This window comes from Lepidochelys kempii, chromosome 4 (assembly GCF_965140265.1).
Source record: "Lepidochelys kempii isolate rLepKem1 chromosome 4, rLepKem1.hap2, whole genome shotgun sequence".
Taxonomy (NCBI): domain Eukaryota; kingdom Metazoa; phylum Chordata; order Testudines; family Cheloniidae; genus Lepidochelys; species Lepidochelys kempii.
In genome coordinates, this window is record NC_133259.1 from 12211950 (window position 1) to 12234739 (window position 22790).

General features: G+C 43.7%; 1 protein-coding gene across 7 annotated transcripts in view; it reads right to left on the reverse strand.

The window, feature by feature from the left end:
- The window catches only part of SLC4A4 (solute carrier family 4 member 4), a 261671-nt gene that overhangs the window by 47881 nt on the left and 191000 nt on the right, over positions 1–22790 (reverse strand). For all 7 annotated transcript variants that reach the window (XM_073340388.1, XM_073340382.1, XM_073340384.1 and 4 more), the window contains 2 exons: positions 16414–16685; positions 2522–2592 (listed from right to left, as the gene is read on the reverse strand). In XM_073340388.1, coding sequence (XP_073196489.1) covers positions 2522–2592; positions 16414–16685 — 343 coding nt within the window. The remainder of the gene's footprint in view (positions 1–2521; positions 2593–16413; positions 16686–22790) is intronic.

Consider the following 22790-nt stretch of genomic DNA (forward strand, 5'->3'; position numbering starts at 1 on the left):
TAAATTAGATATGCCATTTTCCGATACAAGTGGGATGTCAACTCCAAGAAGTACCCTGAAGCTCTCTCACTTTGTCACAGTACATTCAAAGATTCAGCACATTTGCTTCTCTGGGTAACTGTCTACAAGGATTTAGAATAGGACTGTTCTTCCCATTCTTAACATCATCATGTGCCCCTAACAATTTGTTTTGTTCTAAAACTATAAGGAACCTTAGTGCTTGAGGGAAAACACTGAGTTGGTCCTGGAGTTATTTCTCTACACTGGCACATGCAAGGGAACAGGTATTAATCCCTGGGTCCAGTGTCCGACTCCCCCTGGCTGGGAGTGCTACTTGTTCAGCTCCCATGGGGAGAGTGCGCCTGATGTCTCTCTCTCTGACTGATTCAGGAGAGATGCTCATCAGCTCTGAAGGGAGCACCATCCAGTCCTACTCAGTTGCAGGAAGGATGTTAGCATATGGGGCTTTAAGGGTGGAGGATATCCGGTGCTGTGGACCCTGTCCCACAGAAGAGCATCTGGAAATATGATCTGCTGGGTTATTTGCACCAGCTTCCTCTTCTGAACTGGGCTTTTTTTATATCTTCACCCCCGTAAATTAGTCGGTCACTTTCCCCTTATGCACTTTTCCAGCCTTTCCCTAAGCCTGAAAATCCAATGCAAACTCCACAAATAGCGAGAAGAGCTGTTCTTGTTAATGAAACTGAAGTAGCAACTGGCATTCTTTTCCTGGCAGGCGGCCTCCAGAGCCTTGACAGGTAGTATTGTACTAGTGCTTGGGGCTGCTCATCACTTTTAAAAGCATCATTTACTATGAAGGGAAGCTGAACAATTAGGACCTAATTTTCAGTCCCAGTGAAAGAGCAGAACGCAGCTGCTGAAGTACTGCAGTGACTACACATAGGCACAGTAACAAAATCATAGAAGACGAAAAGGAGGCACCAGGGAGGCAGTGTAGTCCAGTGCACAGGGCAACTAGCTGGGAATCAGGAGACCTAGCTTCTATTCCTGGCTCTGCTATCAACCGGCTAGGTATCCTTGGGCAAGTCACTTGGACTCTGTCTCCTCCCTCCACACACCCTTTGTCTTGTCTATTTAGATTGTAAACACTTTAGGGCAGGGATTGTCTCTCACTATGTGTTTCTACAGTGCCTACCACAACAGAGCCTCAATTTCAGTTGAGGTCTCTCGGTGTTACTGTAATACAAACAAAATAATAATAATAAAGAAAATCCAGACAGCAGCTTTGCATTCTTAGGTATAATTTTCTGTTTTAAACCCCAAGTTAGTCTTCATTCCGGAAAACCAAACCAAAGTTTGAAACCACCAAGTTCTATTTCTTTTCTCCTTCTCGTCCAAAAGTTTGCCTCCCGTGTGAGCTCTCTTGTACCCAAACTACAGCAAATTAAAGTTTGTAATGAGAGAACTAGTACAGTGGTCCAGGTTAACATCTTTAGAACTATAGCTCTGATCAGATCTGCATGGGAAGGTCCCTCCGGCGACAAGGAGTCCATTGACCTCATGGGCACAAGTGCTGACCTACACAGTCATAGAATCCTAGCAGATCAGGGTTGGAAGGGACCTCAGGAGGTCATCTAGTCCAACCCCCTGCTCAAAGCAGGACCAGCCCCAATCACAAGGATGGGGCCTACTGTTTGCAAGTAATTAACAATACAGCAGCATTAACATAGGGAACAGCATCATACTACCAATTAGGCAAAAGGTAACAACACTGTGAGGATATTAACGGCATCCAAACTATTTCCATAGCACCATAGGAGAGCAAGGCATAAAGACACATCAAAGGCAACCTCCCTGCCCTAAAGTTTTTAAGATCTAAGATGGACAATAAACATACAACGGACAGGGAAGAGGGAAGTGACATGAAATCATGCAGTTCAAATTGTTTAAGTCTGCACACACCTTGTGAGTTCCACCAGCGTTTCAAATTTTTGGGGTATCCAGAATTATAATATATTTTGTAAAATTATGCACCTATACTCCTATGTCTGCACTGCTAGTGGCTGAAAAGGCTGCTGAAAGAAGTGAGTATCTCTGTGGGCAAACCACCTACCATAGGTGCACAAATGGCACTACACATAAGAGGAATACTTAAAATAAAATTCAGTTGTAAAGTACAGGATCCACGGCATCACAGTTATGGGAGAGAAAGTGAGATGGTAAGCTCACTTACACCTGTAACACCTTTTCCCATGCAAGGCCACGGTCACAAACAGCAGGTTATACATCACATGTTCCCAAAGCAAGACTGGAAAAACAATGGAGGAGTAACTATCCAGTATGGGACTGTGGTTTGATTATTTTTAATAAAAGGAGGAATAACTCCCTCTCTGGCTCTTCGCAATGGGACTAGAACGTTGCTTAGAAACCACCCCTCTATTTTTAATCCATTTTTTGGAGAAAAAGCACCAGTAGTGCAGAGGTGTCAATCTATTCCAAACACATAATTGAATAGCACACTGAGGTTTTCAATGCCTGCTTTCCTGTAAGCCTCACTTACCTTCTCAGCAGGGGAACTGGTCAGCCAATCAACGGACGCTGCCATTGTCTCATTCAATACTGAACGATTATCTGAAAGAGAAGACAGAAAACGAAGCATTGTGAACGTGGTGTTTAAACAGTTAAGAATGGGAACAAATTTAAGATGTTAAAAAACTATGATAATTTATTAAAGTAGTAGCAAATAATATTTGCTGTCTTCTTAGCCCAAATGAATGCTTACAAATGACCCACAAGTCCCAAGGGCTTGCCTGCCTGCAACAGTTAGCTTGAGTTAGTTCACTCAGATTACTCCACTGGAGCTGCCTAGCTCAAATGAGAGCAACCAGATGGCAAAATGACACTGGAGGACACAGAATGATTTCATTAGCGTCTCAGAGTGACTGGATTAGCAGCTGATGAGTTGTTGTAACTCGAGCTCTTGCATCCCCACAGCATGAGAAGTTTGAGCATCAGCAGTACTCCAACTTCCACACCTCCCCCAGGCTCCCCCCACTGCCAGGACAGCTGAGCTTAAAGGACTCCTGAATCTGAGAAACAAATTTGTGAGTGGGGACTGGACAGGCATCAAGTTAGGGGGAAAATTCAAGTCATAGCTTGCGCTAACATTGCAGTGAAGACATGGCCTAAAAAATATAGCATCACAAGAAACCTCAGTAACACTTCATAATTAAAACTGTACAACTGCTTGTGGCATTTACAGTAAAATAAAAAAAGTAATCACAGTGGATTACTTTGCTTTCACGTGACAAGACTATGGAGCTTCACTGGTATTTCATTGTAAACTCAGAATTCATAAATTCCCACTTGTTCCAAATTTAAACCTCGTGGCTACATGACATGATAAAACTGTTAAAGTCTAAAAAATAAATAAAGGAGCAGTCGATAATACCAGCCAGGAGCTTGGTAAAGAAACATACTCACACCTCTCACTGTGCCACAGACATACCCTACCCTATGAACTGTACCACTGTAGCATCATAAGTCAGTTGGGTTTTTAAGGTTCATTTAGACAGGGGATTGTGCCTTCCAAGCACGTTTCAGTGTTTTGCAAAACTCGAATAAATACTTTTATCATCAATAAGAATATTTCAATGACATTAAAATAGGACATTGTATAAATTGTACTGCATTATAGAAACTAAACAGGTATGATTTTGTTTTATAGCACTATGAGAGCAAGGTGGACTATATAACTAAAGGGATATATTTACATTTAGAGAAGATTTCCAGTCCCACAACAAGTGGGTTATCCTCCTCCTACTTGCGAAATGTCATGTATTCTTGCCCTAAAATTTTACTCCAGATTTTGCAACCGGATTTCCATCAGGATCATATTTCATCCCTATTGATACAGGTCTGGCATGGAAACATGTTTGTATCTCAAATTCAAACCTATTTGGTAGTGGGGATGAAATGCAATCATGAAAAATATACCAATCAAGAAATGTGTAGTGAGGATTTGGGCATGAATACATGAAATATTTCCCTCCTTCAACAACAGCACTACAGAATATGCAGTAAATGCCTCTTCTAGCATTGTTTCGGGCACCACAGTTCCTTTTTCAGCATCTCCAATCATGTCAAAATCCTATGTGCAGACCTGACATACCAGGTAGAAGGTCTATTGCACAGAATAGTTTGTTCCCCCTGAGCAGAAACACACAAGAAGGTAGAGTTCAACAATTACCACTGCACTGTCACATCCTAAGATGAAGGCCAGCACTGATGGACTGCACTGAACTGAAACCAACAAGTTATAATCTTGTAAACCTGAAGTCCGCTCCACCACTCAGAAACCTCTCCCCTTTTCACAGCACACACTCTTCATATCCACTCAGGCTTCATTCCTGAAGGACTTCACTACCTACCTGTTTGTTGTGCTCATCACTGTGGTACTGGGAAGCCTTACAAAAAATTTACAAAGCCAGCAACATCTAAAAGAAACATGTTGCATTTCTTTCCTCTACTCCCTCCTATCCCTGAATACATAGCAATGGATTGTCTTTGCTCTGTTTCCTCCAGTGAGTCTCATCCAGCCCCACACTTCTTTCTTCCCCATTTCTTTCCCTGAGGCGGTAGTTATGGGGAAAAGCTATAGTCAAGAGATGGGTCTTACAATGAGTCTGGAACATGGTAAAATTCAAGCCTATTCTAATCTCTAGTAGCAGCTATGGGCTAACCACAGAGAAACCCCTATTTCCTGCTTTTGCCATTCTCACTTTCCCTGTTTATAGTTCTCTTGTTCCTGATGACTGCAGTTGTGGTACCAGTAAGACCACACTGTTATTGGAGAGATGTTGCTGGAGATAACTTGGACACAAGGCTATTGGGTGGTTGGAAGACCCAAACCAGGAGACTGAATTAAATCCAAATTTCTGTGGCAGTCAGTGCAGTCTGGAGCATGAGTGGTGGCGTTCATGTCTCCACGTAAGGCCTAAGCAAGCAGGCAGACACACGCTGAACTAGCTGGAGCCTCCTCAGAGCAGCCCTACTCATTCCCAGATTCAGGGCTTTGCAGTAATCAAGCAAGGAGGTCATGAGTAGCATAGGTGGGTTGTGTTCAGGGCTGCGTCTGTCAAGATGGAGTGCAGCTTCAGAGCTAGCCATAGAGGGAAGGAGCCTTTTTTTGCCCAGCAGCAGAGTCCAGAAGAGCAGTAAGGTTGAACATTGCCTCGACAATCAGGGGGAAGCACAGGAGCATCAAGGCCAGCCTGGCTTCCTTTCCTCCAGGAACTGAACGGGTTTTTTTTTAAACACCACCTCCCGCTCTCCCCACAACCTGCCCACCCCCCAAATTACATGCTGGGGCACATTTTCTGTACAATATCCAGACTGGTCAAGTGAGAGGATCAAGCTCTTGAAGGGCAGTTCTCATGTACGGGGACATGCAGTGACTCCAAGGTACCAAAAATCGTGCAGACAATTTCAACAGCTTTGTTTTGGTTTAATGTGCGCCTTCTTCCTCCGTCCCCTAGAGCAAGGCCAATCATGCTTGCGGTGAGAGACATCTCTCTATCCTCCATTGTGAAGGTAGGCACGGTATGCCAAGGTTTCAGTGCCACCATATGGGGGAAATTTCCACAGAAGAGACGTCACTTGCAGCATAATGCAGCCTGCTCACCTAAAACAAGTCCTTGTTTGGGACGTAGAGGACCCCCAAGAGCTACAGCCTGCCCAACATGTGAGCAGGCTCTGTGCCAACTGAACAGAGCACAGGCAGCCATGAGGCATCAGCTATGTGTGCTGAAGGCAGAACTCTAGGCTAAACATCAATCACCCCGTCAACTAACTAACAGGGGCATCTTAGTGAATGGGACGTACCATTACTAGCTCCAAGTGGCGTTAGTTTAAAAGGTGGGGGGTGGGGGCGGGGGGATTTTTTGGGCCGTAAGTGTAGGTAGAAGAGTACAGGGATGGTGAAGGAGAAAAATCAATGACAATGAAACTCCCTGTTAGCTCTTTGCAGGAAACGCCCTGCCAAAAGGTCCGAGACACAATTCCATGGAAATCTTGTTCTGTGGCCTTCTGAAGCTGCCATGTGCAGAGCAGGATGTAATAACTTACAACGCAAACATAGCACTGGTTCAACAGCTCTGAAGCCAAATCTTAATTGCAACAAGAACAAAAACAACTGAAAGTATAAATCTCAGCATGAGCAAAGACCTCTCTCTCACCATCAGCTGAACTGACTACTTACAGAGTCAATAAAACCTTATCTGAACCTACTTTACAAAAACAAACCTCACAACACCACAGTCACTGGCAATTTATCACCCTTTTGTATTTTCACTCCCTGTAGGATTTGATATGTTCTATATGTATAGGAAAGTACATTGGGAAGAGATCACTTACTACGGAGTTACACAAAATCCCCTAGAATTAGGAATCTCTTTTAGCTAATCTGCCATTTGTCTTTTTATTCCATCTTCTGATGCTTAAGGTAAAGATTAGGGGGACTGAGTTTTTTGCTGACAAAACAAAGTATTTTAATAGGTGTCCTAGTCCTGCTTATGATACTTTCTGCCATGAGGCTTTATAGCCCTGAGATGTGTTATGAAGACACTGATAGTATCACCAGGATTCCAAGTTACTTTGGGCCAAAGTCTGATCCCCTTGCTCATGCTGAGTTGCACCTTCCTCCTTAGACTGAATTTGGAGGAACTTCCTGCAGAGTAAGGGCTGGTCTACATTGAAAACTTACATTGACAAAGCTGCATCGCTCACGGGTGTGAAAAATCCACTTACCTAACTCTCTGGATGAGTAAGAGAGGCGTAATCTGCTGCTTTGGGGCATGATTCACCATTGCCCTGCACCTTGTACAGTCATTGATACAGTGCAGAGTGGGTGTAAAATGCTACAAAATCATAATGGTAGCATTTCACACCTATTTTGCGCTGGTATAGGTGACCACGCAAGGTGCAGGACAATAGAGAGTCAGACCTTTTACATTTAATGAGCCTAGTGGTACAGAGCGAATCCTATCACCATATACACATACATTTTCAAAGTAAAGAAACAAACTAGATAAGCAAATGTCTAGATCTTCAAAAACCTGCATCCTGGCCCTTCCTGTTCTGCATGTCTCCTCTCAACAGCAGCCCCACTGTGGGTTTTCAGCTGCACTTCACCCATGACTGCACTGCTTTTCACTTTCACTTAGTATTAAAGATACTAAGCAGGAAGGTTTACAGTGACCTGGGGTTCATTTTTGCAATAGACAAAGGAACAGCAAAAGGGGTGCAAAGCTTAGGGAAACCACAAACGAAAGCCGAGACTGCATCAAGCGTTCCTTAAAACAAACTATTCATCTGTGACCATGCCACCTTTTGCCTTTGTAACCTACCCTTTCTGTGTTACATAAAGACTAAATAAGAGGATTAAACACCTTTCAGTGGTGTCATTTATGACAAATTTTAAAAGGAAGCAGACACAGATTAAAGACAGGACGATTATGGTGTTGTTTTAGCTGGTATTAGTAAGGCTGTCTAGAGGAAAATGCTGTCAGTAGCGGTTACAGAAGGGAACCATGAGCCAGGACTTGGGCTTGCTCCCTCCTCTGTTAATGACTAGCCAAGTAGTCTTGGTCAAAGCCCTTCGGGGCAGATCCTGCCACTTTAATTCTTATTAAATAGCACCTCATGGGTAGTCACACTGAAATCAATGGGATCATTCACAAAGAAAGATACCATAAGGCTGGCAGAAACTGACCTTGAATCTCTCTGTAGTCAACTTCTTCATTGGTAAAATGCATATCAATACTACCAATTGAAGCCTAGGAAGGGAAGCAATAAAATGCCTATCGAGTGGCTTTATAGAAGCAACCAAGTATCGGAATTCTGTTTTCACAAAATGAAAGTTTTAAATCTCATGCCTATTTTTTCCATTTACAAAAGGCTCCTTTTTTCAAATTACTGTGGATCCGTTTTCAATACTCTTCACTCTCACTGAATAGCACCTTACTCCATGTGTCACCCTGCTGACTTCAGCGCAACTACTTGCAGTGTAAAGTGTTACTCATCATAGGTATCAGGATCTGCCCCCGTGAGACTAGAGGCACAATTGTCATACGTATTAAGAGACCTGGAAAGATTAGGTTTTATTGGTAAATGTCGATAACGTCAATTTCACCATACACCTCTACACTACACCTTTCCCCACTGCTGGAGTCTCTCTCTACGGTGGAGAAGGGCTCTAGCTGAAAAAAGGCAAGCGAGACACTGCTAAAAATAATGGCATAGACAGAGAGACATGGCTCTGGCAAGTAGAGAGCTATGTAGGGTACGTATTCAAGCACATCCTTCAGGCATGTCCTTACTCCCCTGTGCTGTGCCTCATGGTCTACACTGCTGTATTAACCTGTGCTAGGGGCATTACACCCGTATGTATGCTACACGCTGCTGAAAGCAGCACGTAGTGCGGACATACCCACAACCAGCAAAAGAAAAAATATTTCTATCGATAATCATCAAAATTTGCAGATAGGCAAAGTGAGAAAAATGCAGCTTGAGAACTTATTAGAATTTGATGTAAGGATATTTACTTTGCATATGTTAACGTGATGTTAACGATTTAATGTTTTAATGCTTATCAAGTTTTAACTTTCTGAATCTCTGAATTTCTGAATCTGAAACTTTCTGCATCCGATGAAGTGGGCTGTAGCTCACAAAAGCTTATGCTCAGATAAATTGGTTAGTCTCTAAGGTGCCACAAGTACTCCTTTTCTTTCTGAATCTAGACATTTAGTGTCATTAAATAATTGTCTGAGCCCCCAATTGTCTGACCCCTCCGTAATTTCCCACAACTGTGAAAATGTAAAATCAATAAAAATTGAAAAAATAAATATCAATATTAGTCAAAATGATAAAAGAAATTAAGGTTGAATTCTTCCTAGCCTACATATTAACTTTTCTCAAGCAGAAAAGCCAGTTGACTGCAATGCCCAGGACAGCCCCTGAGGAAGCATCAAGAGAAAACTAAACAATCTGTTGTTTGTCATTGGTTACTTATTACAAGGTGCCCTATTGACAGGAATTCTGTCCTGGGGATATCAGGGGGAGGGATAGCTCAGTGGTTTGAGCATTAGCCTGCTAAACCCAGGGTTGTGAGTTCAATCCTTAAGGGGGCCATTTAGGGACCTGGAGCAAAAATTGGGGATTGGTCCTGCTTTGAGCAGGGGGTTGGACTAGATGACCTCCTGAGGTCCCTTCCAACCCTGATATTCTATGATCATGAGGAGAAGCAAGGGTGTCCCGCCATACCCTGCCTTTGCACAGCATGTCTCCCTCTTGATTCCAAGGCGCACATCTCCAGCAACGCTCTATGGTTGTGTGTCTTTCATAGGTGATCCCAAACAGCAGTATAAACCAGTTTGAACTGCTCAAGCTAGTGCGTTCAAACGACTGACAGAGTCAAGTAAAAATGAAATTCAGCAGGATAGTGTATCACGCTGCATGGAGCACGCAGATCTACAGATATTGTGGTTAAAAAAAGGCAGTTTCTTTTGTAGAAAACCATTTATGCTTTAAATAGTACAAGGGGCCTGGATACATATAACCTCTTCAAGTCACATGCAGCTCTCTGAATATGGCACACTGGGGACGAGTTAGCACTTTTACTATGAACAAACCCTGAGAAACTGCAGTGACGCATTCTCTCGCTTTTCCTTTAATCATCCTCCGGTTTTTAAGCACACCCACCCCAGAAAAGTCAACAGTGAGCCACAGCATGTAAGCAAACTGCAGGAGGCTGTACACCTTGAAAATGTACCGTTTCCTGTGTAGTGCTTCCCTGCCCACACCCCCATGACTTTGCTGCTGCAGACTCTTGAGCTGCAGGGGAAAGGTCTCTCCTAGTAACCACAATGAGCCGCTGAGCTGGAAAACTATTCATTTAAATGCAAATGTATTCCTTTTTTTTTTTTTTTTATAAACAGACTCAGAAAAAAAGAGAACGCTCCCTTTGGGGTGCACACGTGTGAGGGAGAGAGAAATCACACATCAATTTAAGGCTTTTGAAAGGTGCCAATTGGCCAGCATCAAGACTGAAGTACTAAACAAGCTATTTAATAAATGAGATATGGCCAGTGGAAACCTCTCTGCTAATGTACCTCAGACCTGACCCAAAGGCCTAGTGACAGAGATATGAGTAGTTTCAGAGTAGCAGCCATGTTAGTCTGTATTCGCAAAAAGAAAAGGAGTACTTGTGGCACCTTAGAGACTAACCAATTTATTTGAGCATAAGCTTTCGTGAGCTACAGCTCACTTCATCGGATGCATTCAGTGGAAAATACAGTGAGGAGATTTATATACACACAGAACATGAAAAAATGGGTGTTTATCATACACATTGTAAGGTGGGAGAAGGAGAAAACCTTTTGTAGTGATAATCAAGGTGGGCCATTTCCAGCAGTTAACAGGAACGTCTGAGGAACAGTGGGGGGAAATAGTTTTACTTTGTAAAATGACACATCCACTCCCAGTCTCTATTCAAGCCTAAGTTAATTGTATCCAGTTTGCAAATTAATTCCAATTCAACAGTCTCTCGTTGGAGTCTGTTTTTGAAGTCTTTTTGTTGTAATATTGTGACCTTTAGGTCTGTAATCGAGTGACCAGAGAGATTGAAGTATTCTCCGACTGGTTTATGAATGTAATAATTCTTGACATCTGATTTGTGTCCATTAATTCTTTTACGTAGAGACTGTCCAGTTTGACCAATGAGGCAGAGGGGCATTGCCGGCACATGATGGCATATATCACATTGGTAGATGTGCAGGTGAATGAGCCTCTGATAGTGTGGCTGATGTGATTAGGCCCTATGATGGTGTCCCCTGAATAGATATGTGGACACAGTTGGCAACAGGCTTTGTTGCAAGGATAGGTTCCTGGGTTAGTGGTTCTGTTGTGTGGTTGCTGGTGAGTATTTGCTTCAGGTTGGGGAGCTGTCTGTAGGCAAGGACTGGCCTGTCTCCCAAGATTTGTGAGAGTGATGGGTTGTCCTTCAGGATAGGTTGTAGATTCTTGATGATGCGTTGGAAAGGTTTTAGTTGGGGGCTGAAGGTGATGGTTAGTGGCGTTCTGTTATTATCTTTGTTGGGCCTGTCCTGTAGTAGGTGACTTCTTCATGTGACAATTCTGGGTACTCTTCTGGCTCTGTCAATTTGTTTCTTCACTTCAGCAGGTGGGTATTGTAGTTGTAAGAATGCTTGATAGAGATCTTGTAGGTGTTTGTCTCTGTCTGAGGGGTTGGAGCAAATGCGGTTGTATCGTAGAGCTTGGCTGTAGGCAATGGATCGTGTGGTGTGATCTGGGTGAAAGCTGGAGGCATGTAGGTAGGAATAGCAGTCAGTAGGTTTCTGGTATAGGGTGGTGTTTATGTGACCATCGCTTATTAGCTCCGTTGTGTCCAGGAAGTGGATCTCTTGTGTGGACTGGTCCAGGCTGAGGTTGATGGTGGGATGGAAATTGTTGAAATCATGGTGGAATTCCTCAAGGGCTTCTTTCCCATGGGTCCAGATGATGAAGATGTCATCAATATAGCACAAGTAGAGTAGGGGCATTCGGGGACGAGAGCTGAGGAAGCATTGTTCTAAGTCAGCCATAAAAATGTTGGCATACTGTGGGGCCATGCTGTGGTACCCATAGCAGTGCCGCTGATTTGAAGGTATACCCTGTCCCCAAATGTGAAATAGTTATGTGTGACGACAAAGTCACAAAGTTCAGCCACCAGGTTTGCTGTGACATTATCAGGGATACTGTTCCTGATGGCTTGTAGTCCATCTTTGTGTGTAATGTTGGTGTAGAGGTCTTCTACATCCATAGTGGCCAGGATGGTGTTTTCAGGAAGATCACCGATGGATTGTAGTTTCCTCAGGAAGTCAGTGGTGTCTCGAAGATAACTGGGAGTGCTTGTAGCGTAGGGCCTGAGGAGGGAGTCTACACAGCCAGACAATCCTGCTGTCAGGGTGCCAATGCCTGAGATGATGGGGTGCCCAGGATTGCCAGGTTTATGGATCTTGGGTAGCAGATAGAATGCCCCAGGTCGGGGTTCCAGGGGTGTGTCTGTGCGGATTTGTTCTTGTGCTTTTTCAAGGAGTTTCTTGAGCAAATGCTGTAGTTTCTTTTGATAACCCTCAGTGGGATCAGAGGGTAATGGCTTGTAGAAAGTGGTATTGGAGAGCTACCAATGTGATATATTCCATCATGTGCCAGCAATACCCCTCTGCCATGTACACTGGTCAAACTGGACAGTCTCTACGTAAAAGAATAAATGGACACAAATCAGATGTCAAGAATTATTACATTCATAAACCAGTCGGAGAACACTTCAATCTCTCTGGTCACTCGATTACAGACCTAAAGGTCGCAATATTACAACAAAAAGACTTCAAAAACAGACTCCAACGAGAGACTGCTGAATTGGAATTAATTTGCAAACTGGATACAATTAACTTAGGCTTGAATAGAGACTGGGAGTGGATGTGTCATTACACAAAGTAAAACTATTTCCCAATGTTTATTCCCCCACCCCACCCCCCACCATTCCTCAGACGTTCCTGTTAACTGCTGGAAATGGCCCACCATGATTAGCACTACAAAAGGTCCCGTCATCCATCTGTCCGTCCCCCCGGCTCTCCTGCTGGTAATAGCTCATCTTAAGTGATCCCTCCCCTTACAGTATGTATGATAAACACCCATTTTTTCATGTTCTGTGTGTATATAAATCTCCTCACTGTATTTTCCACTGAATGCATCCGATGAAGTGAGCTGTAGCTCACGAAAGCTTATGCCCAAATAAATTGATTAGTCTCTAAGGTGCCACTAGTACTCCTTTTCTTTTTGAGAGATAAGAGTAGCGCAGCTGGCATGCCCACTTAACCCCTGGCCCTTTGGCTGACACTACCTAAAAGGGTGCCAGTTAATGCCAGTTGTGAGGGCAATTTTGTCATGTGACACTGTTTTCCAGGAACAAGACTTGCAAATTACTTTCCCAGCTTGTTCTGAGCCTAGTGTGAAAATAATCTGCTCCAGGTTTTTTCTTCCTTCTAGATGATGTTTCTCCTTTCCATTGTTCACCACAGCTATATATGGGAAATTTCTCCAGTCCTTCCCCCACACGCTGTTAGCCTTTGAATCACAGGATTTGTTCCACTCCCAACATTCCAGCAAAAGCCCTGTGACACAGCGGTCCCTCGGGTACTCTAGATTTACCAGCAGGTATATGCAGGAGTGGCTCCCGTCCTTCCAGGCTGTGAGATCCCAGAAGATTATACTGAGAGATTGCTCATCCGCCCCGAGAGCACTCTGATGGGGGTTACCACAGGTGCTGTCTTGTCACCCTTTTCGTTCAAGGTTTAGATGGGCTATTAGGGGAGGGGAGCAAGGAACATCAGGAGCGGGGCTTTGGTGACACCCAATTTTGTGGCTCCAATCTCAGCTGATCCAGCAGGCGTGTTATAGTCACTGACCCAATGTGTAGAGGAATATGGATGAGAACTAGCAGATGGAGGCTCAATCCAGAGAAGACTTGAGACAACACTGGCAGGTTTGGAGAATCAACCAGAAGCTATGGCAGGGATTACATCTTGGTGAAGGGGCAGGGCCTGATGCTTGTACCAGATTTCATAATTTGCAGGTCTGACTGAACTATTGACGGCATGGAGATAACCACATTACAGCCGTGGTCAGGACTGGCTGTCTCCATTTATACCTGGGCAGAAGGGTAAGGCCTTATCTTTCTGATGCAGATCTTGGTAATGTCCTACAGGCGTTTACATGGACTGATGTGCAAATCTGGAGGAGCATGAGAGAGTATCCTTCATGAAATTCCAAGATTGTCCCATGAATCAGGAATGTGCTAATGCTAGGAATGGGCGGGGGGGGGGGGAGGGGGATTGTTCATGAGATTTTCCTAATTCTTTTCCTATAACTTTTCTTCCTGGTTCAAAATGTCACAATCTCCCTGTGTGCAGTTGCTACATCATTACATACCATCCTGGTGCTGAAAAACAAGTAATCTGCCAGTTAAAATATTATTTACTCAAGGACCACATTCTTTTGCTAGGAAAGCATGTTGGGATGAAAGACCTGGTTTTTATTGTTATAAGAATACGCTGGCCATAAAAACAATTGGATTCCTTCAAAATAATGTCTCCGTTTTCTCCCAAGGAGCATTAAGGTTATATGATGAGATTTTCAGAGGTGCCTAAGGGAGTTAGATGCCCAACTTTCGCTGAAAGTCAATGGAGGTTAGATTCCTAACTCCTTTAGAAGCTTTTGAAAATCCCACCTATAGATCATTCTGACTGGTGTAATGTGGAGAATACTCTTCTAGCTGTGGGCTAGTTCTGGCTAGCTTCTGTGTGCTCATGGAGAAACAGGATTTTATCCAAGACAATCAAAAAGGGAAGCATGGTGCCTGGCGGCAGGCAGATAGAGCCAGGGCTCCGTTCCCCCTACACAACAGGTGGCATAAGGGGTGGGAAATATGCAACATCTCTTAAATACATGTAGCAGCTTGTGAGTTCCCCTGCGCACTGAGCTGTGGGAGGCAGAATGCCTCCAGTGCTCTTCCTGGGGCAGTGCTGTGCCCTAAAGGTGCAATGGAGCCCGAAGGAAATAACACACCTGGGCAAGTTAGGAGACCAAGAAAACATGGAGAGGTATTTGACGGAATTTTTATAGACACTGTTTAGTGCACCAGGATTTCATACCTAATTATCTGTGTGAATTCAGTGCTCCTAACAACACGGAACATGGATGCATGGGATCAAGCCAGACAGAGGGCCTGATTCACCGTTGTGAAGCGAATCGGGCAATAGCGTCGACTCCTACACACCAGCCCTTCCCCAAGATGTGAGACTGCCGAACTACGCAGTGAGTTTAGGGTGTGTACCAAAATGTAAGGGCTAAGATGAGACCACATGCACACAGCCACTCGTGAATTAAAGAAAGCCTGAATTTCACCAGAGTCTGGTGTGGAAATCTCGCTGGGGGTGATGTGAGCAACCACATACTACAGTTGTCCCCAAAGACCAGTAATTCATTTATTCTGCCTTTTCCTCTACAATAAATATAATGGTTACAACGTAAACAAGGTGAAATGGAAATTCTAAAAATCAGGATTTAATGACTGTGATTGAATTAAACACTACCACCCCTCCTCTCCCCCCCACAAAGGCTAGGATTAGTGTCACATTTCCAGGCACAAATCTCTGTTTTTACATAAGCATGAGGGTTTCCCTCCCAAACATACAGACTCACATACAGATTCCAGTTGCACCGTTTCCTTTCCCCACTCTGCCTGGATCCGTTTAATTTAAAATCTAAGTCATTTAAATGGACATCTTAAAATACTGTCTGTCTAGGGTGGGATTTCAAAAGCACTCAGTGTTGGCCTAACTCAACTTCCTCACTTCTCCCAGTGAGGAATAAATAATAAAGTTCCTGCTGACTTTAATGGGAGCAGAGCTGGGCCAATGCTGAGAACTTCTGAGAATCCCACCCTTAACAGATCTACATTTAATGGATAACAAATACATAATTTTAATGGATCCAGTTACAGTCAACCCGTGGCAGACACATGGATAGCACTGACCTGATTATTTTCCTGTCTGGCAGGTACAATGCTGTAACACTCCGTTTACTTTGTCTATATGCCAAATTTCTTACTCAGTCGTCATTGTTTAAAATGTCTCAGGAATAACTAACTCACCCATAATGAAGAAAGCTGGCACACAGCTTAAAGCATCCTGTTCGTATTTGCGGTTTTTCAGCTGGTTGCTTCCACCTGTATTTCCAAGCTTTAATCTGTGCCTATTAAAACTTCATCTGCACTACACTCATTCTACAGTAACAGGCAAAACTGTTTGGCTGGATCCCCTACAATTATTACGTAAAAATATTGTATTACACACACACCCCTCTTATTCATATACCAGCCTTGCGTAGCCAATCCCCTGCACTTTGGAAGAAAGGTGCCGTGTATACAGAGACTGTGTGTCCCCAGCCTGTTGATGTAATGATCGCTTTCTGTCCTTTCCCAGGCTTTTAGAGAAATGTCATTCAAAACTAAGGATGTGTGAAGGAATGAGAACACAGGAGACCACCTCCCCTTTTTGGTAATGATGTACATGATGGCCCTCAGATGCCAGGCCTAGAGAGAATTTTAGATCAGCACTTAGGGTGCAATTCACAAGACCTATGTGCCGCTTAAAGCCTCAATAGAGGGCTTTACTGGAACTTACATGGTGCTCAGCCCTCTGTGTTAGTTTCATCTGCATAGGGTGAATTTAACAGTTAAATTAGATGTCACAGTGATAGCGTGACAGAAAGACAGTGCACAAGTGAGAGCCTATATTTGAAAGTCAATGAGCTAATATGGTATTCTCTTACCTGGCTTTGGTGGCATGCAGACACAGGAGTAAACTGTGATATCGTCCACTTTAAAATTGGAATTGATTGGGTAATAGTCTGCTAATTTGATCATCTTCTTGAAAGCATCATAAATGAAGATGAAGCTGATCAGGGAGGAAAATCCCTCTTCTGTGAAGCGGGTGAAGTATTTGACCAGGAAACTGGCATCAGTAGCAACCAGAATGAGACACTGGAGGGCTGACCACAAGCCAATCCAGAGACGGAACTCCAAGTAATCAAACCCATGGTCTCTGCAAAACAAGTGTTTTAAAATAGGTGACAATGAGGAAAAAAATACTAGAGGCTGGATAATTCCATAAAGGGTTAGAGAACTTCCCAAAGTGAAACTGGGAAATGTATGGATTTTAAGAGCTGAGTTTATTAGGGTATATAAAAAGCAGTAATTCCTGTAACACTTAAACCAGTAGGCTCTGTATTTTTTTAGCCAGTGATAATGATGGGGTTTAGTTTAACAGCTGAGTTATCAATTGAACATCTAGGGTTGTTCAGTTTTGCTTCAACCTCCATTGCTGTATATTACAGGTGACCTTAAGTGCTTTTTAGAATAAATAACATGGTTTAGCACTGCAGAAGATCAATGAGAAAATATAAACGGAGGCGTAAAAGGTCAATCCTCCAACTAGTGAAAATCAGTGTCACTCCACTGACATCAGTTTATACCAGCTGACCATCAGGCCCAAAGTTTACAACATATCTTAGAAAACCAATTGCAAATTAACTTCCCTGATAAATATCAAGATCAGGATTCAGAGTTTCCCATGCAGCAGCGAAGGGAATGCAGGACCTGCCCTCCTTTAAAAATCAATCATATTATCGAAAGAAGAAATACACAAGTCTGAACTCAGGGCTTGCAAATTGTGGGGAACAAAGGAGTTATATATAGTATTTGTTATGACTATCATAGACACCTCAGTGTACCTGTTTAATATTATCCTGCCTAACTGCATGGAATTAATCAAAAGAGGCTATTAGGAGGAAGCAAATAGGAAACAAAAACAACAACAAAGATAAGTTCCTGCCAAAATCTTAAAGGAAACAACGGGGGAGCTATTAATTGGGAAATGTCCACCCACTGGGCTCCAGCGAGGCAGGAGGTTAATTTTTCCCAGAGCCTAGGATCAAAGAGGCCCTAAACCATTAAAAACCCTAGCTGAGAAAGGGAGGAGGTGAGCACGCAGCAGCTAGAGATGAGTCTCTGACAAAGAGAGAGAGAGACTGCTACAGAGGCTGTCTGATTCTCCCAGGCCAGGAGCACAGGGGTCTGGACTGAGTGAAACTTATGCAAAACTTGCAAGAAAAGAATAAAGTTTAGGTAAGATCCAGGCAAAGGCCTTCTGTTGTTTTATCCCTCTCCTTGCTACGTGCCTTTGGGTGAATAAAATAACACTTTGTTTTGAAGAAGCTGTTTCCGAGTCACTTGGAACAGCTGCTGGACTTACAGGTACCAAACACACCGACCCAGTCTAAGGGGTGACGGTAGTGGAACTTGCACCAGAGAAGTGCAACTGAGAGGATCTCAAAAAGGGGATTTAAAAACTCAGCTTGCCTCTAACACAGGTAAAAATCTTTTCGTGTCGTTTGAAGAAAGGAGCTCTACTCAGGGACTCCTTAGGAATGCAGGACTCACTTCACATATAGCCCAGAACCCTAAAAGAACAGTCTAGGGCAGCATTACGAGAAGATACTTTCAAAGTGAAGGGAATGGGGAAATTACTAGATCACTGTCAAGCTAATCTCTAGGACCTGTGTAGGCTAAGAAAATGACCGATTGCTGACACCGACTGTCAGCAACAGGGCCCCGCTGGACTCTGCAATACTCATGGTGAAAACAGGTTAGCTGCTAATGTTAAACAGTTTTGTCTCCTCTACTCCATTATTGTAAGACTGCAAGAGTCCTGGAAGAACGGGGTCTCTATGGACCTAGCTGCATTGGGTTCTACCCTTTAGAAGGTTTCCCCTATGTGGATAGACCATCATTATACTTTGTGTAACCGTGTTGAAAATGCCTTTTCCTCATATCTACACTAGTAGCTGAATGGTTTTCAACACCAGATGACGGACACAAGGGAATAGTTATAGGGTAGGCCTGACTGGCATGTCCCCTTGCAGCAGGCCATAGCATGACAGGCAGTTTCCCTGCCTTGGTTTCCCTGCTTCAGAGTCCCCAGAAATAGTCCCCAGAGCCTTTCTAAGGGCAAATAGCCCTTGTGGGGTGAATGCACGTAAATCGTAACCAAAGTCCCACAATCATAGCACAGAATTCCCCAGCATAGTCTGAACAGAACATGGCATATACAGCCCCAGCCCTCCTCATCACACGCCAGCCCTCCAGCACCGCTTGGGCATCACACACCAGCTTCTGCAGCCAAGCTCACTGCATACACTGGGGCTCCTTGTGTCCCTCCAATGTCCACCCCCACAAGCTCCCTGTGTGCCAGTCCCCCACCCCTCTCTATTTCAGGGACTCCCTGTACCCACACCCCTATACCATAAACCTGGGCTCAGTGTCCCCTGCAAATTCCCCTCCCTGCATACCATTCTCCCACTCCATGCCTGGGGCTCACAGCCAGAGAAGTACCAACAAGTTAAACACAGGGCCTCATAAACTCCGCCAACAATAAGCATAGTGCACTTTACCATGATTAATTAATTGTCCCTCACAGCACCCCTGTGAGGTAAACTTTACCCTCATCACCATTTTATAGATGGGGGGGACCAAGACAGAGAGAGGTTAGGAGCCAGATATTCAGAGCCGCCTGCAGCCTCTCACTGACTTCAGCTTGAGCTACTGGTGCTCAGCAATCCTGAAAATTAGCACAGATAAGAACCCAGGATTTCCTGGCTCCTGGTCCTCTGCTCAGAGCACGAGTCCATGTCTCTCTCTACAGGCAAAAAGGGGCAACTGAAGGGCTAGCAAAGAGCAGCCAACTACAGAGAATGTGCTATAGTGGTGTCTTTGGAGACTACGTATAGAGAAGGCGAATGGCCCAGTGGTCAGAGCACTAGGCTGGGACTCAGGAGACCTGGGTTCAATTCGCTGCTCTGCCACAGACTTCCTGTGGGACCTTGGGCAAGTCACTAAGGGTATGTCTGCACAGCAGCTGGGAGATATAATTCCCAGCTAGCACCTAAAAAATAACAGCGTGGCCACCGCAGTTATGGCTAGCTTCCCAAGTGCAATTCTGCTCAATCCTCTGGGTCCACTACTCCAGCAAGCTGCTGCAGCCACACAGCTATTCTTAGGCGCTAGCATATGTACTTCTACCGGAGCTGGGAATTACACCTCCGTGCTGCTGTACCCTTAGGGACAGATAATACATTAAAGATTATGAGGGGCTCAGATACTGAGGTACTTATCTGGCCCCATTACTGAAAAGGGACACATTTCTGATGTTTTTCCTCCTTTAAATCTGTTTTACTTCATGCCACCAATTGACTTATTCACACCAGTTTTCTAATGTTTACTTGATTAATCACAGTGGGTTTTGGGGGAGAAGAGAGAAACTTATTTCATAAAATGAAATATCATCTAATTCAGATATCTCCATAGAAAGCAACCATGCAGACATTTTCTGTAGATTAAGACCTTGATCACACTGCCTTCTATAAATCTTTTGGGAAGGCCTGCTGATATTTATGCCTGTTTGGAGTAGATCCGTGGTTTCCACAAAGGACTTTTGAACTTTCTGTGCATCGGTCCATGGAATTCTTTCTAATTTTGTTGCCACTATACAGGATGTTCTTGTGAGCAGGAAGAACTGAAATGAAGTACTGAAAAGTCAGCGTATGACTGCAATTGTCACGTGGCAGTGGCTCTCCATAAATCCCACTACTACACACCAAAAGATTTTAGTCACAGTAAGTTTGAAAACCACCTCCTCTTTAAGGGAAAAAGAGCAATATTTTGTACCTCCTATTTATTCCTGCTGCTCACAGTACCTGGATTTGGATCAGATCATCTAGGCTAGAGGCATGTTGTGACACCAAAAAGTGTTGTCCTAATTTACACCAGTGAAAGAGAAAGGAGAGGATGCCCTTCTCCTCCTCCTACAGAGGTCCAAAGGAGTTGCTTTTGCCCATCTAATCTATTTCTCGACACACACACCAGTCTCTCCTGCATCTTGCTGCCTATGCTCCAGGAAGATAAAGAGATGGGCCGCAGGATTAATCTCCTCTCTCCTCTTGGCAGGGCTGGGCTGTATGAGGGAGAGAGGCAGGAGACCCACAGTGGATAGAGGGAATCCGGGGTGGAGGTGGGGGGGAGAGGGGAGTTTCCCCCTGTAGAAAAGGATGTGCAGGGAGCACTCCGCTTATGTTTGGCGCCCAGCTCCCAGGCAGAGCATCCACTGGTTTTCCTGCTGACCTGGCTCTGTCACCTGAGCTCCTCTCACACTGCCAGGCAGGGAAGAAACTGGCAGCTTCAGAAATAGCTATGGATTTTATCTATGACCCTTTTTCAAAGGAACGTGGATTTTCTCCTCCTCCCCCTACAAAATAAACTTGGTGTTTCAGTGCCTCAGCAGGAAGCACCACAACTAAGGGCCTGTCTACACTACAGGTTGTGTTAGTATAACCTCCGTTGCGCAGGGATGCGAATAAGCCACCCCCCGAGCAATGTAAGTTATGCCACCCTAAGCACCGGTGTGCACAGCGCCAGGTCGGCTGGAAAGCTTCTCCTACTGACATAGCCACCACCTCTCATGGAGGTGGTTTTCGTATGCTGACGGGAGCGCTCTCCCATCGGCAGGGAGCGTCTCCACCAGACACGCTACAGCAGCACAGCTGCACTGGTGCATCAGCTTCTAGCGTAGACCAGCCCTAAATCTGTGGTGTGTAAGAACCAAGGACTTAGGAGAACAAGCTTTCGATAACAAAAAGAGTTTGGGGAGGTAATTTAACGGATTATGAATTTTAACACATACAATAGTGCTTGTATTATAGAAACACATGGGATCCCTGCACTAATGATTTCTGTATGACTGCACAGTTGTATACTACTAAGCTTTGGGGAAAGTTACTGCAGGAAAGAACAAAAGTTGATGGCTGAACTCACAAAAGGGTGAATGGACACTATGTTTTACTAAACTTCTCACTGTGCTGAAATATATCTGGCTCTCTGTCTCACAGAGGCTGAAAACAGTGGGTGATCATACATGCTTCAAACACTAATGATTCTGAAATACTGCTAAATGTGATGAGACAGACTCTGAGATCATGCCGTGCTTTGAGGCCCTCATTTAAATTGTATCATATTATTTTCAGACACAGTCACAACACCACAAATGTGGTAAGGTTAATGATGAAATCAAGTGGATTCATCCCACTTCTAAATGAACATCATACAGAACTCCGTAGATAGATCACAAATATATTTTTGCATGGCAGCATTACTATATCTCAAAAGCATATACAAACATGTTTAATATTTTCTAGGTTGTGTAGAAGAGAGACATATTAGATCATCTTAATTAAAATAGCCTCCAGAAAATAGCTAGAATTATCAAGCGAGATTACTCAAAATCCACAAAGGTTAATTTCCCTAGAAACCTCGATATAATGAAGGAAGTAATGAAATTACGCTTTAGCTACCTAGACACCTCACTTTATGCCTCCTTTCTTATTGCAATCTACAGCCATGTTCAGTTTAAAAATCTATTAGGCCTTTTCCATGTATAACTACAATCAGTTAAACAGCTGTCCCACATTACAAATGGCTTTGGGAGGGAACCCACTATTTTCTTAACACTGAATGTCTTTGTACTTTGAAATTCAGATCTTTAACAATACATAATATTGTGGGTTCTTTCTTTATGGGGAGATGAAACAGATGTGGTTTGGTTGGTTCTGTTTAACTTAACACACTCCCATTTTGTATGGCATCAAAAATGTCAACAGTGCAGCAGGTAATATTAACAGTAAGGAAGTGTACTCCTGATTACTTTAGAACAGCAATCTCCCAATATGTCATGCTACTGGTATTATTTATTGGAATAGCAAATGAAAATTCTGTGTTGGTCCAGTACCTAACACAAAGGGGTGTAAATCTGGTTGTGGACTTTATTATTTATATTAGGGTAGCACCTAAACATTTCACAGAAAAAGCCCTATTTGAATTCAGAGTAGATAAAACAAAGCTATTTAATGCAACAAAATCCCATCCAGGGGATTTGGTGACAATATCTGTGCATGCCAGGGATACTTTTATTTTTATATATAAATAGTCACTTTCAATGGACCACCAGTTTAATGGCAAATTCTGCTGCCAGTGAAGTCAATGAGACTTTTGCCACCAAATTCATGGAATGGGATTCTGCCTTTATCGTATGGAGAAATCT